The following is a 23,410-nucleotide window of genomic DNA, read 5'->3' as shown; positions in this document are numbered from 1 at the left end:
GCCAAGTGAATTTTCTATAAGAGGAGATATACATTCTATGCTTATATCTTAGCAAGTAATCTCTGGCTAAGTTTAAAAATAAATATTCAAACACTGAGTGTACTAGAATTGTGTTAAAAAAGAATGATTTCACAAACTTTTATAGAAGGCTTATGCAGCGTAACCATTGCGCTCCAGTGTATTTTTTTTCTCCAATCTGTTTCCCCATGGTTGTGGTGCATACAATCTGGGTACAGTTTCCTAAGATCCCTGATGGGGGAAGGCTCCTTTCCTCTCTCTCCAGTTGTACCTGCACAGAGAGGCTGGGAGGACAGGGACATCGGTGGCCACTGCAATGACTGTGTTTCCCAGGCAGAGGCAGCCACCAGAGAATGATGGCTTTCATTTGGGGTGGTGTGCATGTGTGGGTTTCAAAAGTCAGACTCTGATGAGGTGAGTAAAGACAAATTCTAGAAGGTAAAAACTCTTGGAAGAACAGGGATATGTTTGCAGAAGGACTTACTTTTAAAAAAGAGAAGAAGTCTGAGACCAGCTGAGACGAAATCAATAGAAGCAGACTACTGGAACGCTTCTTCTCTTAACTTATCCATGAGGTTTGATTATAGGACTGCCAATCTGGCTGAACTGTGGAGTCTTACGTTAATTGAGTTTTTAGGTGCCATCGAATCAGCTCCAACTCAAAGTGACCCTTTGTATAGCAGAATGAAACACTGCCTAGTCCTGCACCAGCCTTACAATTATTGCTCTGGTTGAGCCTGTTGCTTCAGACCCTGTGTTAATCCAGCTCCTTGAAGGGCCTCTTTTGGCTGACATTCGGCTTTACCAAGCATGGTGTTCTTTCTCAGGGACTCGTCTCTCCAGATAACACGTCCAAAGTATGTAAGACAAAATCCTTGCCTTTCTTGTTTCTAAGGAGCATTCTGACTGTACTTCTTCCAAGATAAATTGTAGATTCTTTGACAGTCCACGGTAATTTCAATATTCTTCAATAACACCATAATTCAAATGCATACTTTACATTTGGTCTTTCTTAGCTTCATCAATTTAAAAACCAAGAATTTGAATATCTTGGCTAATTTGATAAAGGATTATGCACATAAATATATACTAAACTTTTTCTATTTTAAAAAGTGTGTAGTGTTGGACTGTAATTCACATGGTAGGCAGTTCAAAACCCCCAGCAGCTCCACGGGAGAAAGACTGGGCTTTCTAGGCTCGTAAAACAATGGTTCTCAACCTGTGGGTCGCGACCCCTTTGGGGGTCTAACGACCCTTTCACAGGGGTCACCTGGTTCATAACAGTAACAAAATGACAGTTATGAAGTAGCAATGAAAATAATTTTATGGTTGGGGTCACCACAACATGAGGAACTGTATTAAAGGGTTATGGCATTAGGAAGGTTGAGAATCACTGGCATAAACAGTTACAGACTTAGAATCCCATGGGTGGTCACTATGGGTCCGTATTGACTCAGTGGCAGTGAGAGAGAGAGAGCAGTGTTAAGACTGTCTTGTTAGTGTTACAGCTCTTTTAGAATTTGTCTAGCAGGTTTTCTGTTTTTCGTTTTTTTCGCCCCCCCGGAAAACCCATTTAAAAAAAAAAGACTGTCTTGTAAATAGAATTTATCATCAAAAGTATATGATTAAAGAAAGTAAGAGCTCAATGAAATAACTGAATGAATCAACATTAAAACCAGCAAATGATAAAGTACAGGGCTTTTGACCTGGAAACCCAAGGAGAGGCTCCTGTGGAGGAAAGGCAAGAGGCTGGCATTGACAGATGAGTTCAGGGAGGGCTGCAATCCTCTTTAGAGAGTCAGGTAGGAAGCAGCAGAATAGATGGTATTATGTGTTCCCTCTCATCAGGAGGCTAATCCATTAGAGCCCTCGGGAAGCAGGGCCTCTTCTCTTACACCCAATAAATACATACATACATGTAAACATATAAAACCAGATTCGTCATAGCGACATAAGGAGCTTGGCCTTTTTGCTGGCATGTCTACAGTGAGCTGGGGTTTTGGATAGGACTCCGCTGGCTTTGGGGTATCTCCACGTGGAACAAACCTGAATTGCTCAAGCAAAGGATGAGGCATGGCCTAGGCTTAGTTCACTCTTCTTTGCTCTCAGAACCAGACTCCGAACTTCGTGTTCTGAGCCTTGGAAGGTAGTCTGGGAACAGAGACAGAGCAAGGGGAGTGGAAGGAGTTTGGTTATAGTGTGGTGGTAGGACCTCCATTTTAGTTATCTGATGATCCCAAGGTGTTCTTCTATTCTAAGTAGAAAGAAAAAACAAGGTGTTTAAGAAAATGTACTTGAAACGGAAGGTCTTCCAGATTTCGAGTAAGTGGGTGGAATATGCTTAACACAGGGGAAAGCAACTCTTAAGAAATCATTCTCTTACTGTATTTGCAAAGCATGACTGAATCAGATACGTAATTTGTATGTTTTATCAAAACCAATTGCCATTAATTTGATTTTAACTCACAACGACACCAAGTGTGTCAAGATAGAAGTATATCCCACAGGTCTTTTAATAGTTCATTTTTCTTGGATTAGCTTCGGGGTGGACTCAAACTTCCAACCTTTTGGTTAGCACTTGAGTGTGTTCACCGTATTGTGCACCACCCAGGGATTGCATTGCTGTTGTTGTTGCTATGTGCTGTCCAATCAATCGGACTCGTTTGCAGCAACTCTCTAGGATGGGGCAGAACTGCCTTAAAGGGTGTCAGTCTTTACGCTGCAGATTCCCTCCACAGTTCTCCATGGTGGGTTTGATCTGCCAGCCTTCTCTTAGCAGCAGAGGGCTTAGCCTTTGTGCCACTCGGTGTCCATTACCTCCCCCAATTATAGAAAATAAATGTCAAGCTTTTAAAAAGAATGTTTTTTTTTTTCTCAATTCAAAGTAGAAAATCCCCAATACAGAGAAAAGTTAGCTTCATTAACAACCACCTGGTGAACAGATTAACTCTGAGCACAAGGTGATGTGCTGCAGAAGAGAACAGACAGACTAAACAAAACTTTGGCACAATTGCTGAAACTTCTAAAGTCTGAAATTAAGCCTTTCCCCTATTGTGAATAGATCTTGCCATAGGAATGCTTTTCTAGCTTGGACTCACATAGCAAAGTTTCCGAGGAGGCTGGCCTCTTTTCAGGTGGAATGGTCCAGCAGGGGATGGAATAGTTCTTCAGAGCATCTCCCCGGCGTGTGGTGATGGGTTATTGGATCGCTGTTTTGGTTGGAATTAGATGTTTCCTGCCTCAGCACATTGATTGTTTTAGGAATCTATCAGATGCCTCTTCCCTTGGAGGCTCTTTATAAAATATGACTTTTCTAGTTATTGTAGTGAATTTAAATCATGTATGTGATTCGCTAGATCTTATGTGATCCAGTTTTAAAAAACACTGTCAAGCGATTTGAAGAAAATATTTGCCTCTTGGGAGCTCTGCCCCGAAATGTTTCCCCTGTGAGGACTACATTTCCCTAGATTCTCATTACTATTTGTTTTGATGGCAAGCAGGAATCATGACACCTCCAGAAAGTGCGCTGTAGAGGATAACTGCTCCGTTGGAATGGCCTTTAATTGCTGTAATTTAATTTCTTTGATGTGTGACGTGGGCATGCATTTCCTCACATTATACCCAGGAGTACATATTGAAATACACTTAATTTTGGATAATAGAGTTAATGGTCCTTTGAAAAAGTTTTTACCTTTTATTGTATATATAAAACACATGCTACCTCAACATATGTACAAATCTGCTTGATGCAATTGATGTATGGATTGTTACAAGAGCTGTGAGAGCCCCCAATAAAATGATAAAAAATAAAATAAAACATATGCCATTTCAACAATCTCTACCTGTACAATTCAGTGACATTGATTACATTGTTCAAGTTGTGCAACCTCATATGGGACTGGCTTATTTTGCTTAGCACAAACATTGTCGAGATCCATCCATGTTGTAACATGAGTCAGTACTTGGTGTCTGTTTATGACCGATACAGGTGCCTCAAGCTATATAAAATTTTTAGATGGCATTATTGCTTGGGAGCACTTCTTTTTTTGTAGTATTTCTTTTTAAAGAGTGCCAGGAGCCTATAAGAAAACCAAAACAACATCCTTCACAACCAAAACCAAACAGCAAAGTAAAGCAAAGCTATCCAAGCCAAGCCAAGCCAAAACAACCCCAAATGACTGGGGGCAAAGAACTGGTTACAACCACCAGGTCAACACGCCCAGATTGGGCCACCTTGTCCTTTTGATGGGCTTTCACCCAACTGAGGACTGGGATTCTGCCATTTGTTCTCTTAGCAGCTGTCTTAAGCCTACAAAAATCCTGACAGCATGTGCAGACTAAGAGCTACCGTAAAACCATTTCATTTGCTTCATCTGATTAGCTTCAGAGGCCTGAGACAGTTAAAGATTATTGTGCCCACCTGGCTGATAAACACATGTGGGGTTAATTGAAGGGCAGAGCTATCAATGGCTCAGTGAGCCTCGCCTTTCGAGTTCTTGGGTCTCTTGCTTTGTGATGGTTGCAACAGGGTGCAGCTGCCTTGGCCAGTTCCCTGCTTCAGCTGGCAAGGCTCACTTCCTGCAAGATATCCCCAAGGAGAAGCCACATGGACCTACCCCGATGCAGCCCTGGGTGCTGGAGCAGCCGTGTGGAGACCCCTGCCAGCGCTGAGATGCTTACAAGTTCACTGACTGGGCTTTCCTCCTGCAGTCAGCATCATTGCGTGTGTTTTGTGAGATGGAGGAGGACTTTGTGGATTGGTATCGGACATATGGGCTAATGTTGAACTTGTGGGCTTGGGCAGCACTGGGTTGGGAGGTTTCCTAATGTGCACTTACCCTTTATATAACTCTCTCTTATACATATGAGTTTCTGTGGATTTGTTTCTCTAATGTACCCAGACTAACACAAGACTCTCCTTCAAATTTTTCTACTTATCTTCATATTTTCCTACCTATATAAACCCTTAAATGTGATGCTTGGGAAGCCATCTAGGTGATGCAAGGCCCACTGTGCTTCTGTGATTGGCCACTCAAATAAAGCTTTTTCTCTTTCTTTAATCATTTTATTGGGAGCTTGTACAGCATTTATCACAATCTATACATCCATCCATTGTGTCAAGCACATTGTACATATGTTGCCATCATCATTTTCAAAACATTTTTTTTCCTACTTGAGCCCTTGGTATCAGCTCCTCATTTTTCCCTCTTCTTCCCTCACCCCCTCTCACTCATGAACCCTTGATAATTTATAAATTATTATTTTTGCATGTCTTACACTGAACGATGATTCTCTTCACCCACTTTTCTGTTCTCTGTCCCCCTGGGAGGGGATTATATGTAGATCATTGTGATCGGTTTCCCCGTTCTCCCCCACACCTTCCCCTTACCCTTCTGGTATTGCTACTCTGAATATTGGTCCTGAGAGGTTTATCTGTCCTGGATTCCCTGTGTGTCCAGCTCTTATCTGTACCCAAGTACACACTCTGGTCTAGCCTGATTTGTAAGGTATATTTGGGATCATGATTGGGGGAGGGGGTGGGGAAAGCATTAAATAATTAGAGGAAAGTTGTATGTTGCATCCGTGCTATACTGCACCCTGACTGGCTCATCTCCTCCCTGGGACCCTTCTGTAAGGGGATGTCCCATTGCCTACAGATGGGCTTTGGGTCTCACTCTGCACTTGCCCCATTCACATTGGTATGATTTTTTGTTCTGGGTCTTAGATGCCTGATACCTGATCCCATTGACACCTCATGATCACACAGGCTGGAGTGCTTCTTCCATGTGGGCTTTGTTGGTTCTCAGCTAGATGGCTGCTTGTTTATCTCCAAGCCTTTAAGACCCCAGATGTTATATCTTTTGATAGCTGGGGACTATCAGCTTTCTTCACCACATTTGCTTCTTTTAAATTTTATTTATTTATTTATTTTTACCACATTTGCTTATGCACCCATTTTTTCTTCAGCGATCATGTCAGGAAGGTGAGCATCACAGAATGCCAGACTATTAGAATAAAGTGTTCTTGTATTGAGGGAGTACTTGAGTAGACAGCCCAATGTCTGTCTGCTACCTTAATACTTAGCATATAGATATGTGCATAGATCTATTTCACTCTCATTATATATAAATATATTTACATAAGTACATGTCTGTATTTAGAACTCTATAAATGTCTATTGCCTACTGATTCTTTCCTCTATTTCCTTTTACTTTCCTCTTGTCCCAATATCATGGTAGACCTTCATTCAGGTTTCAGTCATTCCTCTCAGTTTCATTGCCCTTGATCATGCCCTACCAGGCATCCTACGCCCTCTTCATCATTGATTTTAGATCACTTGTTGTTCCTTTGTCCCTGGGTTTGTTAAGGAACTGGGTGTTAACTTCTTTTTTCAATGGTTTCACATCTTTGTAAGCCACTCTGAGCAAGGACTGAGAGACTACGGTAACATGGCTGAGTAGTATTCCATTCAAGGAGCCCTGGTGGCAAAATGGTTAAGTGCTGGGTTGCTAACTGAAAGGTTAGGTTCAAACTCACCAGTGGGTCTGTGGAGAAAGACCTGGTGACCAGCTCCCATAAACATCACGGCCCCTAGAACCCCGTGAAGCAGTTCTACTCTGTTCTATCAGATGGAAATAGACTCCATGTAACGTAAGATCCTTGGAAGCAGTTCTTTGGATTGAACTAGACGCCATGTGACCTACGAACAGAATTTATGTACATTCCACATTTCGTTTATCCATCAACCTGTTGGTGGTTGTTTCACTTGTTGTCCACTGTGAAAAGTGCTTTAATGAACATTATCGGTGTGCAGGACTCTGCCTTTCTGACTTCATGGCCTCTGTACGTGTACCTGGGATCAGGATAGTTGAGTCATTTGGTAGTTCTATGTCCAACTTTTAAAGGGGCTGCTAAATTGTTTTCCACAGTAATGGGACTATTTGACACTTAAAAAATTTTTATTGGAGTCTCTTACAATTCTTATCACAATCGATACATCCATCCATTGTGTCAAGGGCATTTGTACATATGCTTGCCATCATAGTTTTCTTTCTGCTTGGGCCCATGGTACCAACTCATTTCCCCTCTCCCCCGCCTGCCCTCATGAACTCTTGATCATTTATAAATTATTATTATTATTTTTCTGTTTGACACTTCTATCAGCAATAGTAAGGTTTAATCTTTCTTACATATTTGCACTTCTCTGGATACTGAAAAACCAGACAAGAATACCCCAAACCTTAAATTTGTATCTGTTGTGTAAATGTAGTAGTTATTTCCACTTTAAAAAGTCTTTGATGGGGAGGAGATGAGCCAGTCAGGGTGCAGTGTAGCAACGATAAAACATACAAATTTCCTCTAGTTCTTAAATGCTTCTTGCCCCCCCACCCCCACCCCACTATCATGATCCCAATTCTACCTTACAAATCTGGCTAGGCCAGAGGATGTACACTGGTACAGACAGGAACTGGAAACACAGGGAATCCAGGACAGATGATCCCTTCAGGACCAGTGGTGAGAGTGGCAATACCGGGAGGGTGGAGGGAGGGTGGGGTAGAAAGGGGGAACCAATTACAAGGATCTACATATAACCCCTCTCTAGGGGGCAGACAACAGAAAAGTGGGTGAAGGGAGACATCTGACAATGTAAGATAAGACAAATAATAATAATTTATAAATTATCAAGTGTTCATGAGAGAGTGGGGTGTGGGAAGGGAGGGGAAAAATGAGGAGCTGTTACCAAGGGCACAAGTAGAAAGCAAATGTTTTGAGAATGATGATGGCAACAAATGTACAAATGTGTTTGATACAATGTATGTATGTATGTATGGTGATAAGAGTTGTACAAGCCCCCAATAAAATGACTTAAAAAAGTAAATAAATTGAGATTCAAAATATCAATTATAAAAACAGAAACATATCAAGATTGATCTTCAAAATATAAAAAAGAAAAGAAAAAAGTCATTGATGACTTCATTGTTCCAATGGTAGTGGGAAAAGAAGGCAGCTTCAGACGGTTGGAGAGGTCCTGGGGTACTTGCTCTTTGTTGGTGTCTGGAAGGTCTGGCAGGTGCCTTGAGCCACACAGGGAGGATGGTCTTACCTGGGCTTTTGTGTGACTTGCTAGTATGCATATTTGAAATGGGTTGTGTGCTGGAGTTAATTCCGGTTTACTAGTTAAATTAGTATTGTACCTGGCTGTGGAACTTTCAGGAATTTTGTGAGCTGGATGTTAAACTTGCAATTACTGACAACTGTAAATGCATATCGGTTAGTAATTAAATATAAATTCTAATGAAATAAATTATATTAAAACAGTGTATGTAAGCCAGATAGTTTTAAATGATTTAATCTATGTTTTCCTAATCTATATGTTCTTGAGGTTATTCTATTGATAGATCTATGCCTTGGTATAGAATTATAATTTCCAGGGTACCAGCACATTGACTGCTTGAGTCTGTGAGTGCCTTTGCCCTTGGGGGCTCATTATGCAGAGCAAGTGCTCCACTTATTATCTTGAATTATATAAACTTTACATTATTCACGAGAGCTTCTTGGGTCCAATTATTTAGAACACTTAAGAGATTTGAAAAAAATTATTTAGAAAGCAGTAACATCTATTGTATTTTTTTTACAACGATTGTATTTTTAAGGTGGAAATACTATACAATGCTCTTACCATCTCCATACATTGTAACCTCGTGTTGGAGCTTGAGATAGACCGTTATAAGAGTATCTGCACTACAGAAACTGGCACAGGCTACAAGTCCGCGCTTTTTTGGGTTTGTTTTTGGGAGCTCAGGTATCATTTACCTGCACAGCTACTGACCAGAATCCAGACTGTGGGCTGTTGCTCTCTGTAAGTCCCTGTATGCTGTGGTGACTTTCCTTTACCTCCTCCAGTATTGTCCTCCTGCACTGTTATTCCCAATCCTCCCCCGTCTTCCCCGAACAAACACTCTGGAACCCCTGCTGTCCTTATTCTTCTGATGGAGCTCCTGGAAAACGATATATTGATGCTTCCTGGCATCATGAGTTGATAGCCAGAGTTATCCTGAGGCTTTGCAACCTCTTGGGACCATACGCAGAGACGCAGGTCACGATTCCCGGTCACCTTTGGTTTCCTACAGACAGCCTGTGAGTTTTCCCCACAGGTTCGATCTCAAAGTGGGGGAAACATGCACCGGATCTAAATTCCTCCTTCTACCCATGCTTCCCGTCACAGTGCTCCCAACTTTACAGACATGAGGATTCCCTGCCGTCACGTAAGTCCGGGTGCGCTGCTCTGTGATCGAGTCTATGAAGACCGGCGTGAGGTGCTACCTTGGGAGAGAAAGGAATCTAGGAGATCATTGGCTCTCTTGGAAAATTCTGACTTTCAGTCCAATGTTCTTGCTGCAGCCACGGAACCTCTTCTGGCCACCAGAACCTGGATACAAATTCTTTCTTCTTTCTTCCTTTTGTAACCCTGCTACCTGAACCTTTCCTCTTTAGCATATGTCCATTTCCCGGCAGATTGATGGTTTAAATGAGTGGGATAAAGGCCTGTTTATGACGATGCAAATAGAAGAGTACATTGAGATATGTAAAAACGTCCCTTCTTGACTGCGGTATAGCAAAAACAAGAGGTAAAAAGGAAACCTGGGGTGAATATACTGATCCATCTCACCTCAATTTGTGAATGAAATAAGGTGGCCAACTCTTAATAGTTGAATTAATTTCAGGAGTTTCCTATGTAGGTATCATGAAAATATTTTTATTCTCACCTCTACGCTTCTCGTTGGTAAGTTCAAGGGCCACAGCACTTATGCAAGCAGGTAGGACAGATGCAATGCTGTCGAAATCAAAAGCAAACTGCCGTCAACGCATAGCGACCGTATAGGACAAATACAAATTAGAACAGTGGTTCTCAACTTTCCTAATGCCCTGGCCCTTTAATACAGTCCCTCATGATGTGGTGACCCCGCAGCCATAAAATTATTTTCATTGCTACTTCATAACTGTAATTTTGCTACTGTTATGAATCGTAATGTAAATATTTGACATGCAGGAGATAGTTTCATGATTACAAATGGAACATAAGGCATAGTGATTCATGACAAAAACAATATGTAATTATATATTGTGAAATATTTATGTGTTTTCTGATGGTCTTAGGCGTCTCCTGTGAAAGAGTCGTTCGACCCCCAAAGGGGTCGCGACCCACAGGTTGAGAACCGCTGAATGAGAACAACTGCCACTGTGGCTTGCTCAGATTGCTCAGGAGTAGGAAGCCTGGTCTTTCTCCCGCGGAGCTGCTGGAAGTTTCAAATGGCGGACCTGGCAGATCGCTGCACAAGGCGAAAGAAACCATGACACCAGACTCAGAAGAGAAACGTTTGGAACTTGCTCACCAAATCAAGTGCTGGAAGCTCTGTGCTTTTGGCCACTTGGTGTCGCTGGTGGCCTGGACGCTTTTTGCCTTCCTCGTCTGCTTAGGAGTATTTAACAATACTTGGCTGCCAGAGGAAAGGTTGGTTGTTCAAACCCACACAGAGGGACCCTGGAAGAGAGTCCTGACCATCTGCTTCCGAAGCTTTACAGCCGTGAAAACCCCACGGGGCACAGGTTGACTCTCGTACTCCGTTGAATCACTTTAAGTAGCTATCAACTTGATGGCAACTGGTTGGCTTGCTGGTTTGCCCCAATGCCAGGAGGATCCTTTCTCGTCCTGAGTCATCCCTCTTGGAATGTGCATGCAGGGTAGGACATCTTTCTCTGTTCACTGCCCAGGCCATGTGATTTCTTCAAAACCATCACAGCTCGGGCTGCCATTGCCCAACTTGTCAGTCAGCTGGCCATTGCTAACTGATACGAGTATAACCCTCTTCCAGTTGTTTGGATTAAGTTTAGAAGCTCACCGTTCTCAGTCCCACACTGATCCTGGAAACCCATTTTCTACTTACTCTGAATTTAGGCCCAGACCATGATAATAGTCTGTCCTTACCCTCTCTAAAATTCATTCTCATTTTCCCACTCTACTATGACTTTTAGGAGAATAAAACTCCACCACATACAAAAAGTGTGTAAACAGTAGACTGGAATTGAAAAACAAAAACAAAGCCATGGTGGACAACATGGCTCCTGTCTAATCTCTTTTGATCCCTTACCAATATTTCTGTAAACCTCTTCCTTTGGCTGTGCTTCCAATGATTTGCATCTCTTATTCTTCTGAGGTCTGGCAAAGACCTCTTTGCTTGCAGAGGCAGCAAGTCAGAAGTGCCTGAGGCTCAGTGAGAGGTCATGGTCATGCCAGAGGGAAAGAGATGTGCTGGGTGGCTGTAGACAGAGAAGGCACACCGTTAGACAACTGTGATCTCCAAACAGGGAGTCCCTAGGACAGATGCGGAGTACTGGGTGGCACAAATGGTTAAGTCCTCAACCACTAGTTGAAAGTTTGGTGGCTTGAACCCATCAAGAGGTTCCTCATTCTGAGGGACCGGCCCCAATCCCAACTACGTGGACAGCTGCCCCTAAGCCCAGAAGAATTCACTTCAGAGGACAGCACTGAAGCTACAGCTCAGGGAGAGGGACATGTCTGATCAGAGCACACGGGAGCAGATGAAGGGGGAGGAAGGAGAGTGGAGCACATCCTGGCCCAGCAAGCCTTGAGGACAATGTCCCCTCTCTGAGCAGCCAATGCACAGAGAGGACCATAGGGCTGGCCCCACTATGAGAGATGACATCCCTTACTGACCCGTAGCCCTACAGGGGACAACACTGTAGACACGGTGTAGGAGTTACGCCTGGTCTGATCCCAGGACACCTAGGCAAAACACTAAGGGCGTGCAACAGAACAGCAAGGGGAGCAGAATAAGGAAGTCCCGATGGAGTAGAAAAAATATATTTAGGGGCCAGGACCTGGCACTCCATCAGACTCAACCAGAAAACACTTCTAAAGATCAACAAACAGACCTTGAACTATTTACAGGCTTTTCTTTTTTTTTTCTTCCATTTTTTTGGTTGTTGTTTTGTTTTCTTTTGTTGCTTTGTTTTACTCTGTCTTGCTTTTGTACATGTTATTATTTATGCAGGTCTATCTAGCTAAGATAGGCTGGAAAAACAATCTGGCAGAGAAAAAAAGGGACCAATGGTTCCCAGGGGGACATGGGAGAGGTGGAGGAAAGGTAGTGGTATTAAAAAACCCAAGGACAAGGGAGCAACAAGTGATCCAAAATCAGTGGTGAGGTGGGTGTAAGAGGTCTGGTAGGGCTTGATCAATGGCAATGTAACCGAGAGGAATTACAGAAACCCAAATAAAGGTTGAGCATGATAGAGGGACAAGAGGAAAAGTAAAAGGAAATAGAGGAAAGAACTAGGAGGCAAAAAGGCATTTATAGATGTCTAAATACAGGCATGTACATATGTAAATATATTTATATATGATGAGGGGGAAATGGATCCATGTGCGTATATTTATAGGTTTAGTATTAAGGTAGCAGATGGACATTGGGCCTCCACTCAAGTACTCCTTCAATGCAAGAACACTTTCTTCTATTAAACTGGCATTCTATGATGCTCACCTTCCCGACACGATCACTGAAGACAAAGCAGGTGCATAAGCTTAAATGCTTCCTCAACCCAATATGATGATCCCAATTCTACCTTACAAATCTGGCTAGGCCAGAGGATGTACACTGGTACAGATAGGAACTGGAAACACAGGGAATCCAGGACAGATGATCCTTTCAGGACCAGTGGTGTGAGTGGCGATACTGGGAGGGTAGAGGGAGGGTGGGGTAAAGAGGGGGAACCTGTTACAAGGATCTACATATAACCTCCTTCCTGGGGGACGGACAACAGAAAAGTGGGTGAAGGGAGACATCAGACAGTGGAAGACATGACAAAATAATAATAATTTATAAATTATAAAGGGTTCTTGAGAGAGGTCGGAGGGGAGGAAGGGGAAAAAATGAGAAGCTGATACCAAGGGCTCAAGTGGAAAACAAATGTTTTGAGAATGATGACAGCAACAAATGTCCAAATGTGCTTGATAAAATAAAAAAAAAAGAGGTTCCTCAAAAGATAGGTCTAGGGATCTGCTTTTGAAAGCTCATAGCCTTGAAAGGCTATGGAGCAGTTCTACTCTGTACTCATCTGATAGGCAGGAACTGGAATGGGCTCCACAACAATTAACAACGGCAGGACAAATGTGCCATAAGTCCGACACTAGTGAATACGTCCAATTATAGTCCACGAATCCTTCTTCAGACCCACAGAGCCACATGCAATGATGCAGGAAGATCACAGTCCTGTGGGTGGAAAGTCTTGTGTAGTGGTAGTGGATGCATCTCTACGACTCACACAGGTCTCAGCGTGGCTCACACATGAAGGTGAAGGTAGAGAGACACAGAGAGATATTTATCTTGGTGGCACCTCTAAATGAGGTCATCAAGCTGTGATCTGATTGACAGGCTAAACTCCACCCACATCTTTTTAAAAAAAATCATTTTATTGGGGGCTCATACAACTCTTATCACAATCCATACATCCATTAATTGTGTAAAGCACATTTGTACATTCTTTGCCCTCATCATTCTCAAAACATTTCCTCTCCACTTAAGCCCCTGGCCTCATTTCCCAGCTCTTCATTCCCCCTCCCCCTCCATTCCTGCTCCTCCCTCCCTCATGAATCCTTGATAATTTATAAATTATTATGTTGTCATATTTTACACTGTCCGACATCCCCCTTCACCCACTTTTCTGCTGTCCACCCCACAGGGAAGAGGTTAAATGTGGATCCTTGTAATCGGTTCCCACTTTCCACCCCATCCTCTCTTCACCCTCTCGGTATCGCCACTCTCAGCACTGGTCCTGCAGGGTTCATCTGTCCTGGATTCCCTGTGTTTCCAGTTCCTATCTGTACCCGTGTACATCCTCTGGTCTAGCCAGATTTGAAGGTAGAATTGGGATCATTATAGTGGGTGAGGGGAGAAAGCATTTGGGAGCTAGAGAAAAGTTGTATATTTCATCATTGCTACACTACACCATGACTGGCTGGTGTCCTCCCTGCAACCCTTCCATAAGGGGATGTCCAGTTGCCTACAGATGGGCTTTGGGTCACCACCCCATACTCCCCTTCATTCACAATGATATGATATTTTGTCCTTCAATGCCTGATACCTGATCCCTTTGACACCTTGTGATCACACAGGCTGGTGTGCTTCTTCCATGTGGGCTTTGTTGCTTCTCAGCTAGATGGTCGCTTGTTGACCTTCAAGGCTTTAAGCCCTCAGACACTATATCTTTTGATAGCTGGGCTCCATCAGCTTTCTTCACCACATTTGCTTATGCACCCACTTTCTCTTGTGTCAGTGATCATGTCAGTGATCATGTCAGAAAGGTGAGCATCATAGAATGCCAGTTAATAGAACAAAGTATTCTTGCATTGAGGGAGTGCTTCAGTGGAGGCCCAGTGTCCATCTGCTACCTTAATACTAAACCTTTAAATAAATGCACATATATATATTTCCTCATCCTCATATATAAATATATTTACATATGTACATGCCTTTATTTAGACCTCTTTAAGTGCCTTTTGCCTCCTAGTTTTTTTCTCTATTTCCGTTTACTTTCCTCTTGTCCCACTATCATGCTCAGCCTTCATTTGAGTTTCAGTGATTCCTCTCGGTTACATTACCCTTGATCACGCCCTACCAGGCCTCCTACACCCTCCTCACCACTGATTTGGATCACTTGTTGTTCTCTTGCCCCTGGGTTTGTTAACACCACTCCCTCCCCCCCTACTTCCCCCATTCCCCATGTCCCCTGGAACTGTCGGTCCCCTTGTTTCCTCCTCCAGATTGTTCATCCAGCCTATCTTATTCACCCAGATCTTCTTACAGGTGCCACATTGGCAGGAAAAACCCATGATTTACTGTCAGGATGATAATGAAATAAGGCATGGAACAAAGAAAACCATCACAAATTCATGATTGGTTGCAGATGAATCCATCAGAGTTACAGGTGAGACTATAGAAGCAGTAAAAAACGCATGATGGGAACATTTACATTGTTAGATAGAAGAGCTAACAAGGTTGATCCAGGGTCTTCTGACCAAGGCAGTCAGGGCATGTCTGACAGGGCATGATTTATGACCATTCACCCCCTTGTACTGTCCTTCGTGTGGTGAGCTCCATTAAGGACACATCTAGGCAAGCCCCTAAGAAAGAGTACTTCTCCCTGGGCTTGCTGGAGAGGGATGAAGGTAATCTACTTTCCTGTGCATGTTGCTTGAGGTAAAGATTGCCTGTATCCTTGGTTAATGATCAGAAGGAATCCAATGGAAGCTATGTGGGGATTCTTCAAATGGATTTTGGGCTTCCATTGTCATCTAGGCAGGGGTCCTCAAACGTTTTAAACAGGGGGCCAGTTCACTGTCCCTCAGACCGTTGGAGGGCCGGACTATAGTTTAAAAAAAACTGTGAACAAATTCCTATGCACACTGGACGAGTCGGCTGCTAAGCAGGACAGGCAGCGGCGGCTAAAACACCTGGCGGGCCGGATAAATGTCCTAGGCAGGCCCGTGGGCCATAGTTTGAGGACCCCTGATCTAGAGCCTTCTGAAAACCAGGTGTTCACAATTAAAGCTCTGGTACCGTTCCCTTCTTTGAATTTGGATGCTATTATTTAAAATCCTTGGATCACCTATGCTGGTGTGCTTCTTCTATGTGGACTTAGTTGACACCTCACTTAGATGGCTGCTTGTATGAAGACAAGCTTTTAAGATCCCAGACATTATTCTTTCTAGTAGCTGGGCACCATCTGATTTCTTCACCACACTTTGTTATGCACCCATATCTTCAGTGAGCACTTCCGGAGGGCTGCTATCAAACAGGGCCACACCATAATAACCAATTGTTTTTAGATTAGAGTTTAGATTAAGTGTGAGCACAAAATCCATCCATATCCAAGGTTTAAATACACATATGTATATCGATGGTCCACTCTAGAGGTGGCAATATCAGCTTGAGAAATAATACAGATTACCTCCATGGGACATTTGGTAATTTAAAAAATAATATAATTAATCTAGCCAATGGTGTAGACCTTGAAATGAAAAACATATAGGAAAGCCTTTTAGACTTAAATACATGGCATGTTCACTTACACATTAAAAAACTTAAGTGCAGCGCATTATTTAAGAAAATGAAAAGAATGAAAAGAAAGGAAAAGAAAACTAAGGGTTAGACAATTTCAATAAAACTCATTTACTAAGACAAAAATATTTATCTGCAGATTTAAGACCCATCAGAAAATGCAAAGAAAAGATGAAAATCGCAAATATATGGTAGTCTCAAGTTCTCAATTATTGGGCAATCTCAAAGCAATTGAGTTTTGAACCAAAGTCCAATGACTTTGAAGTCCACGACCTTGGGATTGCAGGCCTCTCCTTCTTCTCAGAGTAGAATGCTGCAACTTTAAGTCCAAAGGAGTGTTTCAGGTCCTTTAATCCGAAGCAGGAATGTCTAAGATAAAGTCCAGTTCATTTAGTGACCTTTCCAAACTGGGTGTTTTTGCCAAGCCCTATGAAGAAGTTGTACATCTCGAGGGGTAGAATCTAAAATCCAGTAATCTATGTACTGTGCTCCTGACTAGACACTTTGCCCGAGAAATGGTGGCATGGAGTACAAGAAAGAAGAAAATGTTCTAAAATTGTGGTAATGACTGTACCACTCTTCTCCATAGGCTTGAAGTACTGAATTGTATGATATGTGAATTATATCCCAATTAAATTGTGTAAGGAATAGATATACACTGAATGAAACAAATCATATAGTTTGCAGCACGAGGCTTGGATCACCGAAGGCAGAAAAGAACTTTGGTCAAAAATGTATGACTGTCCGAGTGGATATTCCCCTGGGAGGTCCGCACAAGTAATGCGATGGGTTTGCTCCAAGAGCAGCTGCCCTTCCCCGGGCATGTTCCATTGCTGTTCGTACGGTTTTGGGTGGTTTATTTTTCAGAAGTGGACCACCTCTCCTCTTCCCAGTCTGGAAGCTCCACTGAAACATGTTCACGCTGTTGGTATTTGAGATCCCCGTAGCATATCTTCCAGCGACACACAAGTCACCATGTTATGACAGACTGCCAGATGAGTAGGGCCAATGCTATACATGTTTGTATTGAATAAATCTACTGCACAAAACTCATTTAAAGTCTTAAAGGATGACACTTTGGGGACTAAGGTATGTCTGACCCAAGCCATGGTATTTTCAATCTGCACGTGAATGCTGGACAATGGATAAGGAGGACCAGAGAAGAATTGATGCTTTGAATTATGGTACTGGACAGAGTCTCATTATATTTGATCCTTAGAATCAAGCATGAGGATTCTAGGTACTTTGGACGTGTTAGCAAGAGACCAGCTCCTGGACGAGAACATCATGCTTGTGAAACAGAGGGTCACTGAAAAAGAGATAGACTCTCAAAGAGATGGAGGGACACACTGACGGAAACAATAGCTCAATCCTCACAGTTGTGAGGAGGGCACAGGACTGGGCAGTGTCCATTCGGTTCTACTGACATATGTCGCTGAGCTGGGCTGGACTCGAGGGCCAACTACCAACTACAATATTCTCCTTTTTATGAGTAGCTCATCTTGGATTTCTTCCTCAGAATGATCTTGTCTCTCTTACCCACAGAACCTTGGAGGCCTTTGTTGACTCATAGCAGCCTCATAAGACAGAGTAGAACGGATCCCTAGAGTTTCTGAGACGAACTCTCTATGGGAGCAGACAGCTTCCTCTTCCTCCCACAGAGGGGCTGGTAGATTTGAATCACGGCCCTTGCAGTTAGCAGCCACATTTTTCATCTACTCTGCCACCGAGACTCCTTCTCAGGCACCTGGCGGGGATTTACCTTGTGCAGACTCTGGGTGTTGTGGTCTCCTACGGCCGATGTGGTTGTTGGCCCTTCTTTTTTCCCTGACAGTGGGAGGTAAGTCTCAACTGAACAGAGGACACTGCTGAGTATTTTGAAAATAATTATCTTGCAGTGAAATGTTTGCTGCTTTTGACAATTGTAGTTGAAACAGTTTTTCTGCTACATGCTTTTCTTATGTAGTGCGAATTTTCCTCCTATTAGCAGTAGTATTACTATTCACATTTACTTCTATTGAAGGGGCTCTCCTGTCAACTGAAAATTTAGTGGCAACAGGAAAATGAGTACTTTTTCCCTCTTGTGTTCTATATCTCTCTATAATTTTATTGAGGGCTCTTATAACAATCTATATATTGTGTCAAGCTCCTTTGTACATTTGTTGCCATCATTCTTTTCAAAAAAATTTCTTTCGACTTGAGCCCTTGGTATCAGCTCATTTTCCCCCTCCTTCCCCTCCCCTTCCACCCTCATGAACCCTTGATAAATTATGTTATTATTATTTTCACATCTTACACTGTTCACTGTCTCCCTTCACCCATGTTTCTTTTGTTCATGGGGTGTGTGTGTTATATGTTGATCACTGCAATCTGTTCCCCCTTTCTCCCCCCACCTTCCCCCTACCCTCATGGTATCGCGACACCCGTTATTGTTCCTGAGGGGAAAATGAGTATTTTTTAATGATGATACGGCTTCCAGGAGTGCTGCCCCGGTAACAGCATGTCTCTGTATCTCATAGGCACCATGGGACAAGACGTGCAGCAGCCCCCTGCGTTGATGGCTCTGGAAGGAGCCTCTGTGAAGGTGAACTGTACATTCCAGACAACTGGCTTCAATGGGCTGTCCTGGTACCAGCAAAGTGATGATGGAGCGCCCGTCTTTCTCGCTTACAATGTTCTGGATGGGTTGGAGAAGAGAGGCCGTTTTTCTTCCTTCCTCAGTCGCTCTAATACATACAGTTACCTCCTTCTGACGGGGACGCAGATCAAAGACTCTGCCTCCTACTTCTGTGCTGTGAGAGACATGGTGACAATGAGCCCCTTTCAGCTGTAACAACATTCAAAAGGCCACCAGGAGTGGATTTGAGAAGTTCTAGTATTTCCTGAGTGTATACCTGCCTACACCTCTAGTCTTGAACTACTGCTTAGAGTAATGCAGCAGTGAACTTAGCCCCAATCTTTAATTGCTAGAAGGAGGGACAGATTGCTCTCTCTCGCTCCCTCCTTCTCCTCACCGGTGCTTCCACTATCCTGTGGGACAGAAGATACACGTTGTCTTTGGAGGAAGCTCTACTCTGGAAAGGATTCTTCTGTGTAAGTTTTCTTTTATTCACCAGTCAGTCAGATACCTCTTTATCTCGGGGGAACTCTGAAATTGGGATAGTAAATGCCAATGCCTCAAGGTGAGAGAGTGAAATTCCACTTAATTCTGTCAAACCTGTCCCCATTTTGTCGTTTTCGGAGGGCTATTTTGGTAGTACTTAAGCTTTTTGTTGGATCTCACCATCGGTAGGGCTGTGGGCTTAGAGAACGAGGAGCGGGTGAAGGCAAATTTCTTTCTGTCGACTAGAAGACGTGGGAGGTGTCAGTGGGGAAGGAGATGGCTCGTGGGGACTGCCCATAAAAGCAAATGATGAAGGATATAAAAGAATTCCGTATATACCAGTATAAGCCGACCTGAATATCAGCCGAGGCACCTAATTTTACCACAAGAACTGCCTAAAAATGTGCTGAAAAAAATACGGTAATATCTAGATAAAGATTTTATTTTTCTAAATTAGAATTTTTTAGTGCTGTCCCCACATACTAGACGTTTGTTAGTCATTAGAAAGCAAGCAAGCAAACAAGCCACTTTGCACCAGGTCAGTTTTTACTCAGGAAAATCCCGTGCTTGGAAGTAGAGCTGCACCTCACAGTGTCGTCGGGGTTACGATGCTGTGGAAGCAGACTGGCATATCTCATTTTCCCTCTGGTCTTGTTCAAACAGCCAGGGTTTCCTGGGCACTTCTGTTAACGATTATAGCAATGATATTCTTTGCAAAGGGAAATGAACAATTTCTTTCCTATACATATGTGGATTTCTCTTTCTCTGCATCTGAGTACATATATTTATTTTTATGTAACCTCTCCTTAGCTTTAGAGATTTAAGTTCTTCCATAAGTTCATTTGAATTATTCCTTCTGGGATAAACAGAATGTGAATTCCTTTTTCCCTACATCTTTGTACATACACGGATTTGTGAAAGATCATGAAGAAATGTAATGACAAGATAATGGAATTAAAAGAAAAACCCTTTGTGTTTATTTCTGTGTATCTTTTCGTAGCTTTCGATATTTAAGTTTTTCAATCACCTTATGTGAGTCAGACCTTTCGGACAAAACAGAATAAGAGGAATTTGGTAACAGAGAGTAGGAAAGAAGGTAAGGCTTTCAGTTAAAAAAACAAACTATTTTATCGAGAACCTATTATATGCTAAACTTTATTTTAGTTGCTGGGGTGCATTAGTGAATAAAAGATCCCTGAAATCCAGCTGCTTATATTCCAGATAAGTCAGAAAGAACAGGCCATTTCACACACATGGCCTTGAAAGCATGCTGTGGTCAGGTATCATGAAGTCAGTTCAGAAGCCTAGCAACTGTACACACAATCCAATGACACATTGCCCGGTTCTGCGCCTTTCTCACAATCATTGCTATAGTTGAGTGTGTGCTGCAACCACTGCTCTTGCAGCATCTCCCGGTCTTCCTCTTGTCCACGTACTCTGCCCTTTACCAAGCATGAAGACCTCCTCCAGAGACTGCTCCTTCCTGATAGCGTGACCAAAGTGTGTGAGAAAATGTCTTGCCATCCTTGCTTCGAAGAAGCATTCAGGCTGCACATCTTCCAAGACAATTTGGTTCCTTATTCTGCTAGTCCTTGGTAATTTCAATATTCTTTGATCATACATTCAAAGACAACAGTTTTTCTTCAGGCTCTTTATTCATTTATGCAGCTTTCACAGGTCTATGAGGAGACTGAAAACAGGATGGGTTGGGTCATGGCTCACCTGAGCCGTCAAAGTGACAGCTTTGCTTTTTAATACTTTCAAGACATCTCTTGAGCATTTGTTCAACGCTCTCTGCCATTTGAGTCCTTGATAACTTCCACAGGCATTGATTTTGGATCTGAATATAATGATATCCTTGACAACTTCAATTTTTTTCCATTTATCATGTTACTGTTCAATGGTCCAATTGTGATGTACTCTACACTGATGGATGAACATATAGGAGATTTTAACCTTACCTTCAGTATTAAAATTTATTGTCTTTAAGAGGAAATGAGCTAAGATGTACACACACAAAAAGATGTACACAACCAATGTAAATGTCATGTGCTTGTTATGAACGTCATGATATAAAGTACTCATGAGCCGAATAAGGGCTAAGCAACTTTGTATAACAGGAATGAGGTTAGCTTCCATGTCCTTTGATTTGAGGCCTTAGGGACTCTTTACCTCTAAGTATGGGGAAGAATAAAATATCTGATTGTCTCTTTCTTTTCTAGTTCTTGTGGTACCTGGAGTTTCTAGGGCAGTGGTTCTCAACCTTCCTCATGCCGTGGTGACCCCCAACCATAACATTATTTTCGTTGCTACTTCATAACTGTCATTTTGCTACTGTGATGAATCGTCATGTAAATATCTGATAGGCAGGATGTATTTTCATTGTTACAAATTCAGCATAATGAAAGCATAGTGATTAATCACAAAACCAAAATGTAATTATATATTGTGAGATACTAATTTCTAATGACAAATAAAGGAAATTTTGTCTGGAAGCAGGGTGTAGCATGGGTAACAATCTTCCCATTGGGTACCCGTATGTGGGCTTATCTGCATGTGAGGGGACCCGCCTAGAGATGGGTAGAGGAGTGGTGTCTCGGTTCCTAACACCATCCGAAATAAGTGTTTTCTGATCGTCCTAGGTGACCCCTGTGAAAGGGTCATTCAACCTCCAAAAGGGGTCGCGACCCACAGGCTGAGAACGCTGTTCTGGAGTCATGTGGCTACAGAGATACCTGCAGCATGTTTTCACTGTGGCAGATAATCTCTTCTTTAGTTCTAGGTTCTAAGATAATGAACAAAAGAATTACGGTAATAATAAAAAAATCATTTTATTGGGGGCTTGTACAACTCTTATCACAATCCATACATCCATTGTGTCAAGCACATTTGTACATTTGTTGCTACCATCATTCTCAAAACATTTGCTTTCTACTTGAGCCCTTGGTCTCAGCTCCTCATTTTTTCCCCACCCTCTCCGCTCTCCCTCCCTCCCGAACCCTTGATAATTTATGAATTATTATTATCTTGTCATGTCTTACACTATCCGATGTCTCCCTTCATATGATAATCATTAAAAATAATTAATACCAGATTAGGCCCAAGGAGTTGGAGACTAAAGATGTCTCAAGTGTCCAACTCTTCCAAGATGCTGTTCTGCTCAGTTTTCCTCCCACTCTCCCCTTAAGTATGTTCCCTTGAGTCCCAGGGTGCTGCTATTTGCTGCAACATCCCACACTAACTCATGAAACTTTGAGGAATGCTTCATGGGGTGGTTGGTGCTGTTCAGTCCTATATCCAAATGTCACACAGAGATGAGCCAAATGAGCCAGGATTTAGAGTCAGAAGCCAAAACTGTCCAAAAATCACAGCAGGTCCTCTTGCTTCTAGTAAAGCTCAGTCAGGAAATAGAAGCATGGCTTTCCAGGGGAGGTGACGTGTGTCAGAACTGAAAGGTGGTACCAATCTATAAACCCCACCAAGGAAAACAGAGATTGGTGTCATAGGTCACACCTGCTACGAGGTAGGGTCTTAAAGATGAGCTCAAGGAAAAGGATGTGACTTGGTTCACACTCTTTACTAAGTAGAATTTTAAGGTTGCCCCCAAGGAAGCCAAAGGGTGTGGTTAGATGCACCCCCTCTCTGAAGGTAGAGACGAAAGATGCCCCTACTGGAAAGGGAGTGGTTTGTATAAGTTTGTCATTTCTCAGAGGAGTGGGCACAGGAGTCATGTAACCATCTTCTACCTGGTTCTCATAATGGTTCCTTCCCTGGTTCCTTCTGTGGGAGAAAGAGGAGATTATCTGCTCCTGTGCAGAGAGCTTTGGAAACCCCGTATGGGGTCACTGTGAGTTGGAAGGGACTTAGGGGCAGTGGGTTTGGGCTTGGTTTTGTTCCTTTTGGCAAAGAGGTGTTCCTAAGCCTCAGGTTATATCACTGTTCCCTGTGGCTCATCTACTCTCACATCTTCGTAAATGTTCTCTGTGCAAGAAAACCATCCTTAAGTCATCCTTTTCTTGAGGGGGTCATCTATTTCTTTTGGGGAGCTTGACTAATACGTGGCTTGACTAATAAAATTAGCCCTGTTCATATGTCTTAAGGGCCTTTTGCAGGTGTACTCAAGAGCGAAGGGCAGTGAATGAAGACAGTT

The 23,410-nt window shown here is 42.7% G+C and overlaps 1 pseudogene and 1 gene segment (V, D, J or C); both read left to right on the top strand.

Annotated features, from left to right (window-relative positions):
- Positions 1-1,515: 1,515 nt before the first annotated feature.
- On the top strand, positions 1,516-1,591 carry LOC115868838 (annotated as a pseudogene).
- Positions 1,592-17,957: 16,366 nt separating this feature from the next.
- Positions 17,958-18,990, top strand: LOC101648000. The segment is given in 2 exon segments: positions 17,958-17,997; positions 18,677-18,990. Coding segments are annotated over 2 exon segments (354 nt in total).
- Positions 18,991-23,410: the final 4,420 nt, after the last annotated feature.

This window comes from Echinops telfairi, unplaced genomic scaffold (genome assembly GCF_000313985.2).
Source record: "Echinops telfairi isolate 266 unplaced genomic scaffold, ASM31398v2 ScPeMD7_18;HRSCAF=68, whole genome shotgun sequence".
NCBI classification, from domain to species: domain Eukaryota; kingdom Metazoa; phylum Chordata; class Mammalia; order Afrosoricida; family Tenrecidae; genus Echinops; species Echinops telfairi.
The sequence above is the reverse complement of the archived record's forward strand: the minus strand, read 5'-3'. Positions and strand labels throughout refer to the sequence as shown.